Source organism: Elgaria multicarinata, chromosome 1, assembly GCF_023053635.1.
Source record: "Elgaria multicarinata webbii isolate HBS135686 ecotype San Diego chromosome 1, rElgMul1.1.pri, whole genome shotgun sequence".
NCBI classification, from domain to species: Eukaryota; Metazoa; Chordata; class Lepidosauria; order Squamata; family Anguidae; genus Elgaria; species Elgaria multicarinata.
This window is the reverse complement of record NC_086171.1, coordinates 158,398,829-158,417,037: the sequence shown is the minus strand read 5'-3', so window position 1 is coordinate 158,417,037 and position 18,209 is coordinate 158,398,829. Positions and strand designations below refer to the sequence as shown.

The following is an 18,209-nucleotide window of genomic DNA, read 5'->3' as shown; positions in this document are numbered from 1 at the left end:
CAGCCCCCTAGAGTGAAGCAGGTATCCCAAAGGAAATGAAAGACGTATCCGGCCTTTGCTTGTTTTCCTCACTCTGGGTTCCTATGCTAATCTATAGCTACAAACCTATACTAGAAAAACCTGAAAGCCTCTTATCAGCTCATTCACATACCAGAGCCAGGAGGATGTTAATTACCCTGACGCTCCAGCATCATCATTCCTGTGTTCCTCTGCTTTCCTTCTTCACTACACCACTGCAGTTCTTTCAAGAGTTCATACATGATGTGATTCACAGGATGGTTAGTTATTACTTGATAATATGAACCATGTGGGATGGCTAGCATCAGTCATCATGTACTATCCAACAAGTCTTTACTGACCATTCCTTGTGAATTGTTTTGCTCAGAACAGCTGGATGGAAAACTTTTATTTCCATTTCATGAGCCTTTACTCCTCTTTCATGAAGCAAAGCTAAGGGACTCACCAATTGTAATGCAGAGGCAGTGCCACAGATTGTTCATGGGGGAAACAGGACTATAGTTATAGGGAAGCAGAATGGTTGGAAGCAGAGAGTGAGGAAGGGTCAAATGTGAAATGGTAGCTCAGTCTGCTCCTGTCACTTCTACCTTCCCTTTCCACACCTATGAGAGGAAAAGGTAGTGCTAGAAACTACAAAGAGTCATAGCTAATCTGTATCCTTTATGTTCAAGTATTGTGCCATGCAGCAAGCCTGAAAAAGGTGCTAAATGATGCTGAGTTGTTCCTTATCACCATGTTCAAGCTCTGCAAACTCTAAACTGAGAAACACTGTCCTAAAGGCAGGACAGTAAAGGCAGACAACAAAAAGCAAAGACAGACAACATAAAAGTCCAATAAAATTCCATTTTTTTTATTTCTAACCCCAATATTGCAAATATACAGAAAAATACCAGTACAAATTTATAATATAGCCAGGCTTATTTACAGACTCTATACATAGCTCCTTCCTTTTCCTTCTGCACCTTACCTCAGACAGTACATCTTAAGAAATTCTGCGTAGAGAAGTGTATCAGCTATGGCTTTTTGTTACGTAGTATTCTACAGCCATTATGCATGTTATGGAGTCTTTTTAAAAATCTGGTCTGCCTTAGACATGTCGGGAAGACAAAGCGCATGCAATGGCAACATCCCTATGGCTGCTTTGTTGCTTGGGCAGCAGTGAGAAAGATGTAATGTTATCTATGTATTCACCACTATGGAGGCTACTGTTGCCTAGGGCAACAAGTATGTGTTGGCAACTAGCCCCTGGTTCATTTACTGGGGAGGTTTCAAGTTACTGGGAATGTTCTTACTGTATCAGCCAATGTATTTCAATAGGTACCTATGATAAACATTCTTCTCCTGCCTGCCTTCTAGAGATGCTTTAATATATGTGAAAGTTGGACATAAAATGGGAAGAGTCAGCAGTCAGATTGTTATATTCACATCGTATTGGTTAAGGTCTTCTCCAGCTCCATTATAAGTTCTCTTACATTCCCAGTCCAGTACATGGAGTTTTAGTAATCACATGCATAGCAGAGCAATTTAAATTTGGTTCTGTACTGGAGAGAGCTGTACACAAAAAAAGTTTTTTAAAAAAGGGGGGGAGAGAAAAAGAAAAAAAAGAACAGTTTTGGAGCACCTCTGTGAGACACAGGATTATTTAGCCCTGTTCAGTTCAAGGTACTATGAATTTAACAAACATACTGCCCTATAAGTGAAAAAGAATCAGAAGAATCATTTTAAGTGGAGTAAGATTCTTTTGAGGATAGACATTCCTTCCCACCATTTGTTGGTGCACCTTTCTTCAATAAGGGACAACAACAAAAAATGTATACAAGGGCAGGATCTACACTACTGCTTTAAAACGGTTTATAACAGTAGGACAACTGTTGGGGCCCAGGACATACCCCAGATACAGTTTTCAAAATGTTTTCCAAGTGCCATATGTAGATCTGGCCCAGGTGACTGGAAAAACAGGGATTCAATCAAATTATGCAGGGGTGCAAGGGAGGAAGCAAAGGCATTATCAAAAAGCACAACAAAGTAAAAAAAAAACTGAGAGAAAAACAAATCCAGGACAGGAACTTGCTTCCAAGATTCTTAATCTTGTATTACTACTACCAAAGGTGGAAAACTCTGTGACTTTACCTCTTAACTACTTGGAAATACTCAATAACTTTTGAATATCTAACATACCCTACTTCATTTGATACTAGTCACCAGTGAAATGCTAACCACATACCTCAAATAGATTTTAAACACATACCTCACTCTCATTGAACATACTGGCTGCATGACATGGTGAACGATAATGAGAGAAATATTAACAACTCACCAAATCAGAACACTAACCTAGACTTTTGCCAGCAGGAGTATGAATGTTAAATCAGAACAGATCTTATAACTAGTGATGTTGCCAAAACTTGCAACTACCTGGATCAGAATAAAAAAAACTTGTCCATCTTGTAATGCTCACCTCCATTACAGAGCAAGCTCACTTCTCAGTGAGCTCAGCTAACAATCCACCCCTCTGCACTTCCCGCCCTACCATCCGCAATGCTAAAATGGCAGCATCCCATACAGCAAAGATTTTGGGAAATATACTGCAGATCCCAGGACTCCTTGTGCCTGAGATGCCTGCTATGGCAGTATGCTAGGTAATAGGGAGGGAGGGAGGGAGGCCTCGCAGTGAAGCCTCCGGTGAGAACTCCCTGCTTGCACGACCCACTCTTAGGTAAGCTGGGGAGAAGGAAAGTAGGGTGGGGCCGAGTGCAGGAGCTTGCAGTGATATTGGGGAGATTTGTAGGGGTGAGAGTGTCAGGTGATCAGATCCAGTCATGCTCCTGATGACATCATTGGGAGTACCATGGGAACCAAACTTTTTTTTTATTTTCTTTTGAAAAAGCTCAATTCTAAAACAAGCAGAGCTCATTCATCAATACCACCACACCTTCTAGCAGATGTGGTCCTCAATGAAAGGAAAGCAAGGCTTCCAATAACTAAAAGTATATTCCCATGAGCAGGTATGCCCATGAAAATTCCTCCTTTGTGCAGCTAACATTATATGAATGCTTTTGTCTTAATAAAATGTGACTTGCACTCCCCTGTATTGGATCAGAACCAAAGCCTAATGTAAAGGTTAAGAAGTACCACCGGGAGCCTACACTGATCCACATAACAAAATGAGTGTTAGGAAGGTCATTCAGTTCATTCATGCCTCTTCAAACACCTCAGCCCCTTAATGGCAATGGAAATCAAACACCAGCTATGCCACAGATGATTTCCTATTTTGTGTTTCCATGGCTTCTGTTCAGCAAGAAGCCCTCTGTTCCTACTCCAACAGATGTTAGATTGGAATTCTTCTATTGACAATTGGCATCCGAACAGACCAGCTTTAAGCTACAGAATTAAGATATTTTTTAAATAACTTTGTGAAGATTCACTTCACAATTCTGTGAACTAAGTATTATTGGAAAGCAGAGTATGACTTCATATGGGCAATGTAGCAGTCTAACTGTACAGGTAAGTGAGGGTTGATAAATGCACAAAAAGTGGAGCATGGGCTGCAACCACTAATCTATTGCTTTCAAGAAAATGGGTGCATAGCAAAAAACAGAACATTGAACCACATCATGTTGCTTAACGAAACTTTCCTTCAAGAACCCGATCGAAAGCACCTAATTTCTGTTACTTCAAGAGATCATAACATTCTAAACAAGTCTTATTTTTAAGAGATTTGTGCTGCTTAATCCTACTGTTTATAAAATTATCCTCTTCCCACCCAGATATTTTTTTTCTTTTTTAAAAAAGATTTATGGCAGCACACACGCTGATTTCACAGTTAAGTTCCTTGCAATTGTAGAGCCCAGCCACAGTGTTGCTCCGAGACTTGAAATTATCTCTGCTTTGCACAACACACATCTATGCAGTTGATTACACTTTAGTTAAAAACAAAAAAACAGCCCCGTTTCAGGACAAAGCCCTTTGGGATGCTGGTTAGTTCTCAGAGTTCCTGCCCCAGCATCTCACTGCTCTGCTTGCTAGGAAAAGTGCTGGTCACGCTGCAGGAGCTTCAAAGCAGTATCATCACAGTGTTGAGTCAAACATGTCCCCTACCTGGGAATTTGGGCCATTCTTCCAGCAGCAAAATATATTGTACCTAGTAATGCTAATATTTTAGTGAAATGTTGCTTCCACTTTCCTATTTAGTTCTCCTTTAAGAGCAGGAAAGAAATCTGATTAAAATAATGTTACATTTTTAAAAAGAAGCTTTCCCTTCTTCCTTATTCAGAGCTGCAGTGTCTTCTCCCCACACCTTACCGCCCCCGCCCCCAATGCAGTTCTTGCAGTCTTGCTGGTTTAAGATAGTTTGATGGAAGCAATAGAAACACAGAATCCCTTGGATATGGGGAAGGCATCAAAGTTGGGAATAAAATGGACTGTCGGCATTCATGCCTTTTCGTAGCAGCATCCAAACCCATATGTATCCAATTCTAGTAAGATCTGCAATATTACTCCAGGAGGTCCTGAGCAGAAAAAGAAAAAGAGAAAATTCTTCTTGTTAGTATTCAGGATCAGAATTCTTCCCAATTTTTCTCTGGCAAATGTAAGCCAAGCATTCTATTAAAATAGTTCTTAGCCCCACTAGCCCCATTCAGAAGACACCTTAAACCATGGCTTTAACCATACTGAATAAAGCAAAAAGCCTTATTCACTATGGTTAAAGACATGGTCTAAGGTGTCTTCTGAACACAGCCTGGCTTTCTGGCTTAACCACCATGGTTAAAGCCATGGTTTAAGGTGTCTTCTGAATGGGCCCACTGCCTCACAGAAACATAGTTATGGTATTTTCAAACAGGCACAGGTCAAAATCACACACTGGGAATTCCCATTTTTCAGTCCAAGCTGACAAATACTGCTTAGAAAAATGCACAGCATACATTCATACTTATTGGGTCACAATCACTTGCCTCATCAGAATCATCATGGTAACCAGTTTTGCTGGCCCCTGGTGTTTCAAGTCCTTCAAAGCCATTAGCTTCCGCATGCTGTTGTAGGACGGAATATCGGTGAACCAGAAACCTAGGGGCATGACAAACACAGATGAAAGAACTTGACCCAGGGCTGTTTCACCTTTGGTCAAAACAGATCAGTGCTCTTTAAAATAGAAGTGAAGATAAAGTCCACAGCTTTTCAGAAAGACTCCATATGTGGGTTATTGTTGCTGAAATACAATTTCTCTGGGTAAAGCACAACTGCACTATAAAGGTAGAAAGGATCAAAACAGATATTTTAAAAAGGTGAAGTATTCTAAGTGGGCATGGAGCTGGCAGGGGGGCATTCACTGAGCCTAGAATTAATGCACATGGTTCTAGATTAAGTGCTAAGTGCCCTCATCAGTTTGAATCTAGACATTTCAAGCACACCAGACATAACTTCATGTTTGGAACAATGTGACAGGTACAAAGCAGGAAATTTAAGGTGGAGAAGTGGCAATTGGAGGAATTGCTGAATTTTTCTCCTGCTTACAATTTCCTCTCCCAGCACCCAAACAGTGGCCACCTTCTCCAGCTGCTTTTTTCCAAATGGGGCTTACCTCCAAACTCAGAGCACATTTAGAAGAACAGCAGCTGGAGTGGAGTGCATTTAGAGAGGGTGGGAGTGAAGAGAAGAAACTGGGAAGGGTTCACCACCACTTCCCAGTTTATATATGCATGTTTGCGTTCTAAGGATCATAGGTCTGTCACAGCAGTATCTTGTTTAACTGGGGCTCTGGTAATCCATACACTGCAGCAGAAACAAAAGCATTCTAGACTAGTTTTGCCTGACTCGCAGGGAAGCAAAACTTATTCTCAACATTCCACTCCGATCTGAATCCAATTTCACTTCATAGGAAGACTCCTATCCCTAAACAAGTACTAGGGTTCATTCGCACATTACCACCAAGGCACAAAAACTGCTACCATGTACTCTAATTCCACACAACACCGGCAAAATTTGCAAAGAGGAACCATGTGGCTGAGCAAATTATGCAATTCCTTCCCAGAGAGGGATGATGCAGAACAGGAAAGAACCACATCATTTGCCCAATCCACCTAATTCCTCTTTAAACAATAGTGGTGTAATGTAATGCCTCAACAGTAATAACTGAATTAAAGCTTAGCCTGTTCAGCAAGTGAACAGCAATTACTAAAGTGTGTAAGAAATACTTTCCTGGCAAGATCGTTTCATAAGGATGTCATTACCTTATGTGCAATTCTATGTTCCTTTTAGAATGGAAGAGGATCACTACCTACAAGGCCTATTTGTGTAGTGAATACTATGGAAATACAAATAATCTACCTCCAGCTTACATGATAGCTCAGTTCAGACAACACATTAGTCAATGCAGTGTGAAAACTGCACTCAAAGGTTGAGTTCCTAAGGGGTACTCCCAACACAACATGTTCTAGCTCCACCATTGTGTGACTGTGTGATACCGTGGAGTTGAGTAAAATCCATCACAATGTTTGACTGACAGCTCATCAGCCCTCTCTCCTCCCCCTAGTCCTCCTGACAGAATCCCATCAGCCATTGCTGCAAAAAAACAATCCCGGCAGCTCTCCTAGAGTGGCACTCACTCCTTTCGCCGCTCTTGCCACCGAACTCTGTAGCCAGTGAGAAAAGTCAATGCAATACAACGGGAAACTCCACAGAGCCCTCTACACAACACGCAACACAACAGTTGTGCAGGAACTCTCCCCTGCACAATGTGGATATTCTCCATGGAGTGTTTTTTTTTTAAAAAAAACAATCCACCATTGCGTGGAGTTTTTGCGCCAGACAACACATTTCTCAATAGTGGTGTAAAAACTCCACTGTGGAGTTCTGAACTGAGCTGATGTGTAGAAAGAGCTTACGTAGCCCTGCCTCCCAAAGCCAGAGACCAATCCCCCACCCCAGTAGCAAAGTTCTTCCAACAACCTTTTATTTTCCATGTTTCCCATTATATACAGGCTGCACACACACCCATCTCCGGCACTGAAGCAACTAATTTAGAGACTTCTCCCTTAGTGGAACTAGTCCACCACCGTTCTGACCATTCTACAAAGCCTGTGTGGCCAGGACATGCTTTTCCTTTGATTGCCCAGGCAGCATGGCAACGTTCAGTATACATGGGAGGCAGGCAATGTACCAATATTGAACCTGGATAGAATAATAGGGCATAGCTGTACTAGAATCTACTCCAAATAAGCTCAATCACAATGTGCATGATAATGTCAGGATAAATTAGGCAATTTTGTCTGGTCTAAGACATTTGAGATTTAGCGAGATCAGGCGGATAAAGATTTAGAACCTGTGTAGGACAAAAGGCTTGCCATGGAACTATTGCTAAGAAGGCATGCCTTTGCCATCAAAACACGCTAGTCAAATCCAACTACTTCAGCATCTATGTAACAAGAGGGCAAAATGTGTATGCTCTGACAGTCCTTTAGAACTTATGTTGTCATCCTGCCCACAAGCCTCACCTTCCCCCACAAACGTATTTCTTAATGATGACTACTCCAGCTACAGCAGTGATGAGCATCAAGCCTATAACAGCCAGGATGACTGGAGTGGAGTTGGAGGAAGCAGACTGTAGAAAGAAAGGAGAAAGGATTGGTTAAGTTTATATAACATATTATTAGAGGACAAGACCACTGCAATTACTAAACCCTTTCTACAAAAACCTTTCTAGCATATTTCTTCATACCTCAAAGCCCTGCATGGCACAGTAGTGCTGAGAAGATTTGGGAAAGCAGAATGAAACTGCTTATTTTGAAAAGGGTGAAGGCCTCTGTCACTGGATTCCCTAGCTCAAAATGCTAATCACACCTTTAGCAGCCAGCTTGGAAAGCTCATTCATCCCTCCGCCTGCAGAGAGCTGAGGTTAATACTAGCAAAGAAATTTAAGAAAACTGACTTCTCAAACATTAACTATTAGCGGGCAGTTGTTCTTGCATTCATTTTACAGTGGCTAGAATGTTCTGTCTAGTCTTGCCACCTACAGTTCTTCCATCAGATTTATTTATATTTTTACCTACCAACTGACTGGGGCTCAAGTAGTTGCTTGTACATTTTTTTTTCAGATCAGTCTCTTCACGGTTGGGGTTCTCCCCACCAAGACATTTGTCTCCTGGAATCTTCCGGTATCTGGAAATCAACAACAATCTCAGTAGGCTATTGGGAAGTTCCTTTTTACATGAAACCGCTTCCAAAGCCAGCAAAGATTAGCTAACTGCTTCATAACCCCGTCATCAACGGAGGCTGAGAAAACAGTCTCATCATTACCAGGCTGGCTAACCTCTCATCAGCGCAGAGCTTTCAAACATTCCCAACAAGCCAGGATTCTTTCAGGCTCGCCCACTAAGAGGCGTATCTACGTCCCTACACTGGCCCTGAGGAAAAAATGGAACTCATGAACTCATAAATGCTCACTTTATGGTCCCCAAATTATTTCAGTAGTTCTTCTTTTGCCCACAGAATGTATTGGATGAATTGTCTTAAATCTATGACAGACCTCCAGACTTCTTATTCCTCTGGAGTTACACTGTGATGGTCACAACTGCAAGAGGAAAGTTTCTTACTTCTCCAGCTACCCTATATTCATTGAGAGGAAGAAGATTATTTTACAGAGTACTGTGGATCCTTGGAAAATAATCCTTTTCCAAATCCCTGCATGTAGAAGTAAGCCAACTCCTACACCAACAATAACTTGCTACTGAGTTAGGATATCAACTCACATACTAATGCTAGTGGACTAGAATCTTATTTTAAAAATTACCCTTTGGTCTTTAACCGCTCTCGCTTCCCATACAAACAGAACTCCAGATCATGACCCTTCAGTTCTGGCTGCTCCACACATTCAGACTGATTTTCTGGGCGGAAGTAGCCAAAATCGCTGCAGCACAATATACAAGAGCAGGAAAACAGGCATTTAACTCATCCAGGGCACAAGCATCAATTCATATTTCATTATCACTGCAAAAGGCTGAAAGGGGCTGGAAACAGATTAGAGGAATTGGCCGCAGCCTAGCCAGGTCTTTGAGAAAAGGATGTCTGTCCATCCCTTTCCACACACATATAAGACTCTTGGCTTGCCTGTGGTGCAAGCTGAAGGGAAAGAACCAAAGGGCTCTTGTCCTGTGGTGTGCAGCCTGTAAACCAGTGGTGTTGAACCTCTTTCAGCTTAAGGGCTGAATTCAATTTTGGAGAAACTGTCAGGCTCTGCATTTCAAGGGTGGGCCAAAGGCAAAGGAGTTTGGGGTGAAACTACACACACACACACAAAATTAAAGCACTTATTACTTGTCACTAAATATTAGGAGAGACATTTTGACTTTTTAGAACTGGGGATAAAAACTGCACAAAAGCCAAGAAACCACCAAACCATTAGTGGTCAGGAGGAATGGGAAGGGTGGGCCTGCTCCTGAGGAAGCCAGACTTCACTACAATAACATATTTCTTAGCTACATCAAGATTGGCAATACTACATGAGTATTTGAAGAGTATTTGGAAGATGCAGTTGGTCCAGAATACAGTAGCAAGAATGATAGTGGGCGGTGGTTGCCAACTTGCTTCCAGGCATAATTAAATGTGTTGGTTGTAACTTTTCAAGCCCTAAATGGTTTGGGGTTCAAGAAACTTGAGGAATTGCCACCTCCTACACCATCCTGCCAGCTCTTGAAGAACAGAAGGAGAGGCCCTTTTCTGCGTCCCATCTGTGGAACACCTTGTTCTGTGAAGTGCAGATCGCTCCCTCCCTGGCCCTTTCTTTGCTGGTTGGTAAAGTCCTTTCTATCCCGGCATGCTTTTTCCTGTTAAGTATCAGCTGTTTTATTTAAAGTTTATGTTTTACCTGTGGTCCGTCCTTTGTTGTATTTTTATTGTATTTTATGAGGTTGTGTTTTTAAATTGTTGCAGGCTTTACAAACTGAAACCAATGATACATTTTTAATAGCTACTCAAGAATTTAGTGTCTACACTTCATCTACTTAACTGCAATTACATCACTGGCCCAATATTCTAAGCATGTTAAGGAGGTGTTGTCCTGGAATCTCTGATTACTTCCTGCTATAAATTGGCATCTAATTATGTGGTACTTTACAGAAAATTGCAGCTGGGAGTAGATGATACAGATACTCTGTACAGCCAGAGGTCTTATTGCTGGCTTTGGTACAGTCACCATTATCCTCTCTGTGAGAAATATAAAGCTGAACTCTATTGTGAGGGATCCAGGTAGTTTTCGCCATTTCACCAACACTCAAAAGCACCTACTGTAATAAATTTTGTAGTCCAGACAATGGCTGTGCAAGTGTGATGGGCACATATTTGCTAGTGCCTGCGCTGTAATAGGCTGCCAACCCCATAGTCCTGCTCCTTAATGTCTGCACCGCACCCTGACTTCTTAACATTTCACACACACAGCCCATTTTCTTCTTTTTCTTTAAACTGTACTTTTTTAGGCAGCAACCCTATACCCATTTATCTGGAATTAAGCCCCACTGAACTTAAGATGACTTCCTTATGTGTAGACATGTCTGGGATTCTGTTGTTGGGGCCTGAATGTTTCCCAGCTATCCTGTAGGAGTACTTGACAGCCTTTAAAACAACAAAAAGTGGTGAATATAAGCAAGGCTGAACACGGGGAATTTCTAATGCAAAATCTAGCAGCTTTATGAGAAGCCCTTGAGTGGCAAGCTCTTCTTCAAGATCAAGTTGCTAGTCTGTAACTACAAAGAAGGGCATGAATATTATTTCAGCAGCATCTTCTATACAGGGGTAAGGCAACTTGTGGCCCTCCAGATGTTTTAGCCTACAACTTCCATCATCCCATAGCATTGGCTAAGCTGGCTAGGGCAGATGGAAGTTGTAGGCCAAAATACTGGAAGGGCCACCAGTTGCCACCACTTTGCTAAAGAGGAGGTCTTGGTAGGGTTTCTAGAGGTCTATGTGTGGGGTATTTGCTGCCTTGCACAATGTGGCTTCCTTTACTTCTCCAGGAGCCTAGTCACTCACTTGCCATTATATATTTATGGCCCCCTATCCTGCCCTTCCCCCACTACCGGGTCCAAGAACTTCATATCTTGCCAAAACCAAATTCTGAATCCATGTAACGAATGCAAGTTTGCATGATTTATTCTACTTTGGATGATTGTTGCCACTTTTGTCCCAAATAAGTAGTGCAGGGGTAGATGCAGGCACATGATATGACATCGGCTGGTGTGGAAAATTTGCCAACTCAAAATCTTCCATGTTTGTTCACCTACAGAAAATAGACCAACATTGACTTGAGCATCTTGTTGGTTTAAACTGATAATTTAATTTGGGCTGCAAAATTGAGGATTTATTTTTGGAAACCTCTGGTTCCACTGTAGTTGGATAACTAATACTTAAATCGCTTGACTACCTCTCAAAATATTCACTTACATATATAGAGCCACACACTGCATTCCCTTAATATTTCAGGGAAGCTCAAATGGAAATAGCTATGGTTACTCCACTGGCCATTTCAGAACACTAAAAACACTGTGATGGAGAAGAACGATGGGAGGAATTCCCCAAACTTACCAAAGGAAGTCATCTAATGTGCAAATGCAGACAGATGGTTGCTTGGTCACCATGTAGTCACGGCCATTCTGACAGACAGATGACTTACGGAGTCGTAGGTATTCCTCCTTGTAACCTAGTATACAGCCATCTGCAGGGTTACTGGGGTCATTGGAGTGAGCCAACCACTTTGTATAGTCCTTCTCTTCACCTAAGGAAGAAACGACAACTCCTGAGACAGCCAAAAGCTACTAAAAATAATAATTGGTGACTCTTTCAGGTGCTTTCCGCAGAATTCTGTGGCGGAATCACCCACAGAATAAGGGTGGGGCCTCACTGGAATCCAAGGCAGTTGCTTTGTAGTTCTTACGGTTCCAACACCTTGAGTGAACTACATATCCTGTCGTCCTTTGCACACCACTACACTGTTACCCACTAAGTCAAAGCAACAAAGAGCAACAAAGAGCAAGAAGGTAAAAGAACAAAATTTCTCTCTCTTCTGTTTCTGATTAAAAGGAGTGCATTTTGGGGATAGGGGATGACAGGAATGGCTTTTAAGGATGGGAGAGAGACTGAGGAATTTTTCTGAGTCTTTACTTCAGCTTGGGGAAATTATCTGAGTTCTTGTATTTTCTTGCTGAAGAACCCGTGTAATTTCCAAGTTGTGTGTGTCCATTTGATTGCAGCTGGAATAACTGAGGTAGTGTCTTATGTAACTTGAAAAACTAACCTGTACAGTCTTAAACAGGCACAGTATCACACTAGCAGCCTATACAACAGTGGAGGGGAACCTCTGACCCACATACCTAATCGAATCCGCTGATGTTCCCCATCTAGCCTGCGAAGGTTTTGGCTCCCTCTGTGGGCCCTGATCTATGCCCAAGTCCCATTCCCACCAGGGGCACTTCCCCCCAGTGAAGGGGCAGGAACACCCATTATCTTCCATCACTGATCTGAGATTACACGGGGATTCCCCTCCCTGCCTCAGATGAGGACGCACCTGGAGTGCTTCAGCCACAGCTTTGGCTGGGACCATTTTGCCTTCTCCACACTTTCGCCCATCAGGGTGTTGGCGAAGCAACCATGACAACAAAGCAGTGGCTGGTACTACAGCCAATGCTGCATGTCAGTGAATAAAGATGTCAAGGGTGTGGCCATTCCCCCCAATATCATCTGGCAGGTGGGGGCGTGGGGGGCTTCTGGGCCCCACCCCAATTCAGTTCCCCTCCCCTGCCATACAAGATGCTCCAGTTGAGTCATGCAAATATAGTCAAGTCAGTTTGAAGGCAAGCAGCCTCGGCTGGACTACTGCAACCTTCTTCTCTCTGGCCTTCCTTCCTCTCACATCAGTCCGTTGGTTTCTGTTCACCACTCTGCCGCTAAGATCATCTTCTTGGCTCGCCGCTCTGACCATGTAACTCCACTTCTGAAATCTCTTCACTGGCTTCCAATTCACTTCAGAATCCAATATAAACTTCTCCTGTTGACCTACAAAGCTTTTCACGGTCTAGCGCCTTTCTATCTCTCCTCTCTCCTCTCACACTATTGCCCCGCTCGTGCTCTTCACTCCTCTGAGGCCATGTTTCTCGCCTGCCCAAGGGCCTCTACTTCCCTTGCTCGGCTTCGTCCATTTTCTTCGGCTGCCCCTTACGGCTGGAACGCTCTTCCAGAACATTTGAGAACTACAAGTTCAACCGCAGCTTTTAAAGCTCAGCTAAAAACTTTTCTTTTTCCTAAAGCTTTTAAAACTTGATTTTGTTCTGACTTTATACTGTTAGTTTTACCCTACCCAGTGCCTGTTTACCCTGCCCTGTGCCTGTTTGCATTCTCTTCCCCTCCTTATTGTTTTATTATGATTTTATTAGAATGTAAGCCTATGCGGCAGGGTCTTGCTATTTACTGTTTTACTGTTACTCTGTACAGCACCATGTACATTGATGGTGCTATATAAATAAATAAATAAATAAATAAATAATAATAATAACAACATCCCTCTTTGTTATAAGGAAAGAAAGATTACTCACAGTCCCTTTTGAGGAGATCATTAAAGTCAATGGTATATGAGATCCACTGGCGGGACAGAAAGCTCTCTCTAAATCCCCAGATACTAACGTTCATCGACTTGGCTCCTGGTTCTGATGCCAGGCCAGTAAAAGTAATAGGTTCCTTATTGAAAATGTAGTTGTGCCAGCACTGGCCTTCATCTGTTGAGAACCTAAAAGAGGTAATGATTAGAAATGAGGTTTGGAATGATCACTGTGGGTCATTTAAAATCACCAGAAAGCCACATGAAGCCTTTGGCAGCCCCCCTAATGCAAGGCAGGTTAAGGGAATGTTAGGCCAAACTACATGCTCACTGGTCACTCTGTAAAGCCCTACATGGTTTGGGTCCAGGCTACCTGTGGGATCACCTTCTCCCGTACAATCCGCCCTGCACACTCAGGTCCTCTGAGAAGAATCCACTTCAGTCTGCCAAAATTAGGCTGACAAGTATTACTCAGAGGACCTTCTCTTCTGCTGCTCCCATACTGTGGAATGGCCTGCCAGAGGAGACTCATCGACTTAATAGTCTTTTAGCATTTAGGAAAAAAAGGAAAGGAACCTCTTGTGCAAGCACTTGAGTCATTACTGACTCCTAGAGGGGCGCCTGCTTTCGCTGATGTTTTCTTGGCAGACTTTCATAGAATCATAGAATAGCAGAGTTGGAAGGGGCCTACAAGGCCAACGAGTCCAACCCCCTGCTCAATGCAGGAATCCACCCTAAAGCATCCCCGACAGATGCTTGTCCAGCTGCCTCTTGAAGGCCTCTAGTGTGGGAGAGCCCACAACCTCACCAGGCAACTGATTCCATTGTCGTATTGCTCTAACAGTCGGGAAGTTTTTCCTGATGTCCAGCTGGAATCTGGCTTCCTTTAACTTGAGCCCATTATTCCATGTCCTGCACTCTGGGAGGATCGAGAAGAGATCCTGGCCCTGCTCTGTGTGACAACCTTTTAAGTATTTGAAGAGTGCTATCATGTCTCCCCTCAATCTTCTCTTCTCCAGGCTAAACATGCCCAGTTCTTTCAGTCTCTCTTCATAGGGCTTTGTTTCCAGACCCCTGATCATCCTGGTTGCCCTCCTTTGAACACGCTCCAGCTTGTCTGCGTCCTTCTTGAATTGTGGAGCCCAGAACTGGATGCAATACTCTAGATGAGGCCTAACCAGGGCCGAATAGAGAGGAACCAGTACCTCCCGTGATTTGGAAGCTATACTTCTATTAATGCAGCCCAAAATAGCATTTGCCTTTCTTACAGCCATATTGCACTGTTGGCTCATATTCAGCTTGCGATCTACAATAATTCCAAGATCCTTCTCGTTTGTAGTATTGCTGAGCCAAGTATCCCACATCTTGTAACTGTGCATTTGGTTTCTATTTCCTAAATGTAGAACTTGGCATTTATCCCTATTAAATTTCATTCTGTTGTTTTCAGCCCAGCACTCCAGCCTATCAAGATCACGTTGAAGTTTGTTTCTGTCTTCCAGGGTATTAGCTATCCCGCCCAATTTTGTGTCATTTTTATTTCTTTAACATCCCTTATTTCCTTTAGCATCCCTTTTTATTTGTTTTAGCATCCCTCGCTAATCTCAGCTCATTCTCAGCTTCAGCCTTCCTGATGCCATTTTGGCACTTCTGTGCCACCTGTCTGTACTCTTCTTTTGTAGCCTGGCCTTCCTTTATTTATTTTATTTATTTATTACATTTTTATACCGCCCAATAGCCGAAGCTCTCTGGGCGGTTCACAAAAATTAAAACCACAAAAAAACATCCAACAGGTTAAAAAACACAATTTTGAAATACAGTATAAAAAGCGCAACCAGGATAAAACCACTTCCTTCCACTTCCTATATGTATTTTTTTTGTTGTTTTCAGGTCATCTCTAAGCTTTTTGTGGAGCCACATTGGTTTCCTCTGTTGTCTTCTATCTTTTCTCCTTGTTGGAATTGTTTGTAACTGTGCCTTTAAAATTTCCTTTTTTAAATACTCCCACCCATCCTGCACTCCTTTTCTCATTAGGCTCACTTGCCATGGGACCTTACTTATCATAGTTCTGAGTTTATTAAAATTTGTAGCGGGGTGTTTTGCCATTGCCTTCCCCAGTCACAGTTACCTTTCCCCCAGCTAGCTGGGTACTCATTTTACCAACTTCGGAAGGATGGAAGGCTGAGTCAACCTGAGCCGGCTGCCTGAGAACCAGCTTCTGCTGGGATCGAACTTAGGCCATGGGGAGAGTTTCGGCTGCAGTAACTAACTTGTACCGCTGCATTTCGGCTGCATTCTGTGCCACACGAGGCATTTAAGAAAGCTATAAAGACTGATCTATTCCGGCAGGACTATCCAGTGGAATTTTAGGATGTTTTTAGGATGTTTTAATAATGTATACTAAGTTTTTAATTCAGTTTTTTGTATTTTATACTTATTGTTGTTCTCCGCCTCGATCCAAACGGAGAGGCAGGTAAGAAATATAATAATAATAATAATAATAATAATAATAATAATAATAATAATAAAAATAATAATAAAAATAATAATAATAATATACAGAAACCTTGGGAGCTACTACTTCTCCAGGAGAGTGCAATTGCAATGGAGGCCAAGGCTAAGAGATTTAATCACTCCTTCTAGCTGCTTTGTTCCTATATGGAGTTCCAGGTATATTTACCTCAAACAGAATCTGTTCTGTTTTGGAATATAGCTTGTTTTTTAAATGGTACACAGGGACAAAAACTGGCCTTCTTCTGAAAAATTTTGTCCAAAGCAACTGCTTCAAGGAAAGCTTGGCTCTACTTGTCTGTTCGAGGGTGTTCAGATACAAGACTCTTAGTGCTACCAATCATTCTACATCTATTCCTCCTTAAGAGATTTTTTGTGTGTGGAAAGAAAAAAAGACTTTTGAGGGCAACAAACTGAAGATAATGTCTGGCCCCCCCAGGAAAATTCTGTGAATTGAAGCAGGCTAATTGCGGGATAAAAGCCTTGCCGGAAAGCACCCCTAATGTTTCATACATTCTAAACTAAGATTGATCCAGTTACACCACTATTCTACAGGGACCTTGAACATGATAGTGACATGATTGTCAGGAGGGGAACAATGAATCTCTCTTGTCTGCCCACCGTACGAGAATTAGCAAAAGTGAGCTCCTGCTTACTTAATCATATTGATAGGATGATGGGTTTGCTCCACAGCCACAATGATGCCCCCAGAATCCAAGATGGCATAGTGATGTGGTCCTTTCAGCATCCGTGCCCAAGTGTAGCCGCCATCATCAGAAATGTAAACATCTGGGTTTGTTATTGAAATGGCATCTCCAACGCTTCCTGCAACATAATGCCCAGTACAATGGAAGTGAGTACACTACAGTTTTCTGTTGAAGGACAACCACATTTGTTCCTTCCAAAGTTGACCCACTCTTTCCAAGAAGGAAAAAAACCCAAGCCCAGGGGTTAGATCTGTAGAATACACAAGCCAGACGAAGATCACAAGTACAACCTCTGCACTTTCCCATTATTTCAACTTATCCTATGCATGCATAAAGGTTAATTCCTTACCGTGAGCAATGACAATTCCAACAGCATTAGGTTCAGACAAAGGTGCCATCGGTACATTCAGCTTCTGGGAGATGCTGTAGGATGCATGGATGTGAAGGCTGCACTGTAAATATAAGATAATCCAAATAAGAAAAGGAGGCAAAATACAGGGATATAACAGATTTGGCCTCATTAAAAGCAAAGCTAGCAAAACTGGTTGAGACTCAAAAAATCTACCAAAGGAGAATCTCTAATGCCGCAAAGCCAAGGCAGATTGATCTTAAGCTTCAAAGCCTCGCTGGACAAGACAGCATGTTGAGAACAGAATATCTATACGGCCTGAGGCATCTTCTTCCTCACAAAAGCCCATTCCTTCCAGCTTCTTGAAAGAGGCTGAATTGTGAAGAATTATCTGTTATCACCATTTGCTCAGATTGGGCCCAAATCACTATAAACTGTTTATTCAGCATTCCGTTTGCAAATGCTGAATAAATATGCCTATTTTCTTTTTCTATCTTTATTGTGAATTCTATGGATTACCCTGTCATGGCGCTGCTATTGAAAGCCAGTGTCCCAATGAGCAATTCCAAAGGCTACAGCAGCTTCAATAAGCTTAAAAATTGGCACCCAAAATCAACTGATAGGCTCCCTGTCCTATCACACCCTAGCCTTACATTCCAGCCTTAACTAAGTTTACTAGGAAGCTTCAATGTCAGTAAAAGCTACTTCCACACAAACAGCTTAGAACTACAGCCTGGACCTAGCAATATTTTCCTGCATTTCATTTCTGCCATTACAGAAAAGACAGACAAACCTTTTCCTTATTTTTAGCTGTTGAGTCGCACTCTGCATTTTCAGGTTTCCTCAAGTTCACCCATTCCCCTCCTTGATCAAAGGAAATCACCGATTGAATTGAATTATCTGGGGGGGAGGGGAGAGAGAGAAAGAGGAAACAAGTAAATCTTTGCTTTTCTGTGATATATTCTATGCAACATACCCTCTAAAAATTTTTAAAATTGACATTTTGCTTTGTTTCCAGTCCATGTTACAAGCACCATCCCAAGCAATCAAG

At 42.2% G+C, this 18,209-nt stretch overlaps 1 protein-coding gene across 2 annotated transcripts in view; it reads right to left on the bottom strand.

Moving 5' to 3' along the window:
* Positions 1–847: 847 nt before the first annotated feature.
* Positions 848–18,209, bottom strand: part of SORT1 (sortilin 1) — a 65,844-nt gene continuing 48,482 nt past the window's right edge. For both annotated transcript variants that reach the window (XM_063140641.1, XM_063140647.1), the window contains 10 exons: positions 17,952–18,058; positions 17,159–17,261; positions 16,759–16,927; positions 13,593–13,783; positions 11,590–11,779; positions 8,804–8,920; positions 8,064–8,172; positions 7,509–7,615; positions 4,971–5,082; positions 848–4,526 (listed from right to left, as the gene is read on the bottom strand). In XM_063140641.1, the coding sequence (XP_062996711.1) occupies positions 4,512–4,526; positions 4,971–5,082; positions 7,509–7,615; positions 8,064–8,172; positions 8,804–8,920; positions 11,590–11,779; positions 13,593–13,783; positions 16,759–16,927; positions 17,159–17,261; positions 17,952–18,058 (1,220 nt within the window). In that variant the 3' untranslated portion in view covers positions 848–4,511. The remainder of the gene's footprint in view (positions 4,527–4,970; positions 5,083–7,508; positions 7,616–8,063; positions 8,173–8,803; positions 8,921–11,589; positions 11,780–13,592; positions 13,784–16,758; positions 16,928–17,158; positions 17,262–17,951; positions 18,059–18,209) is intronic.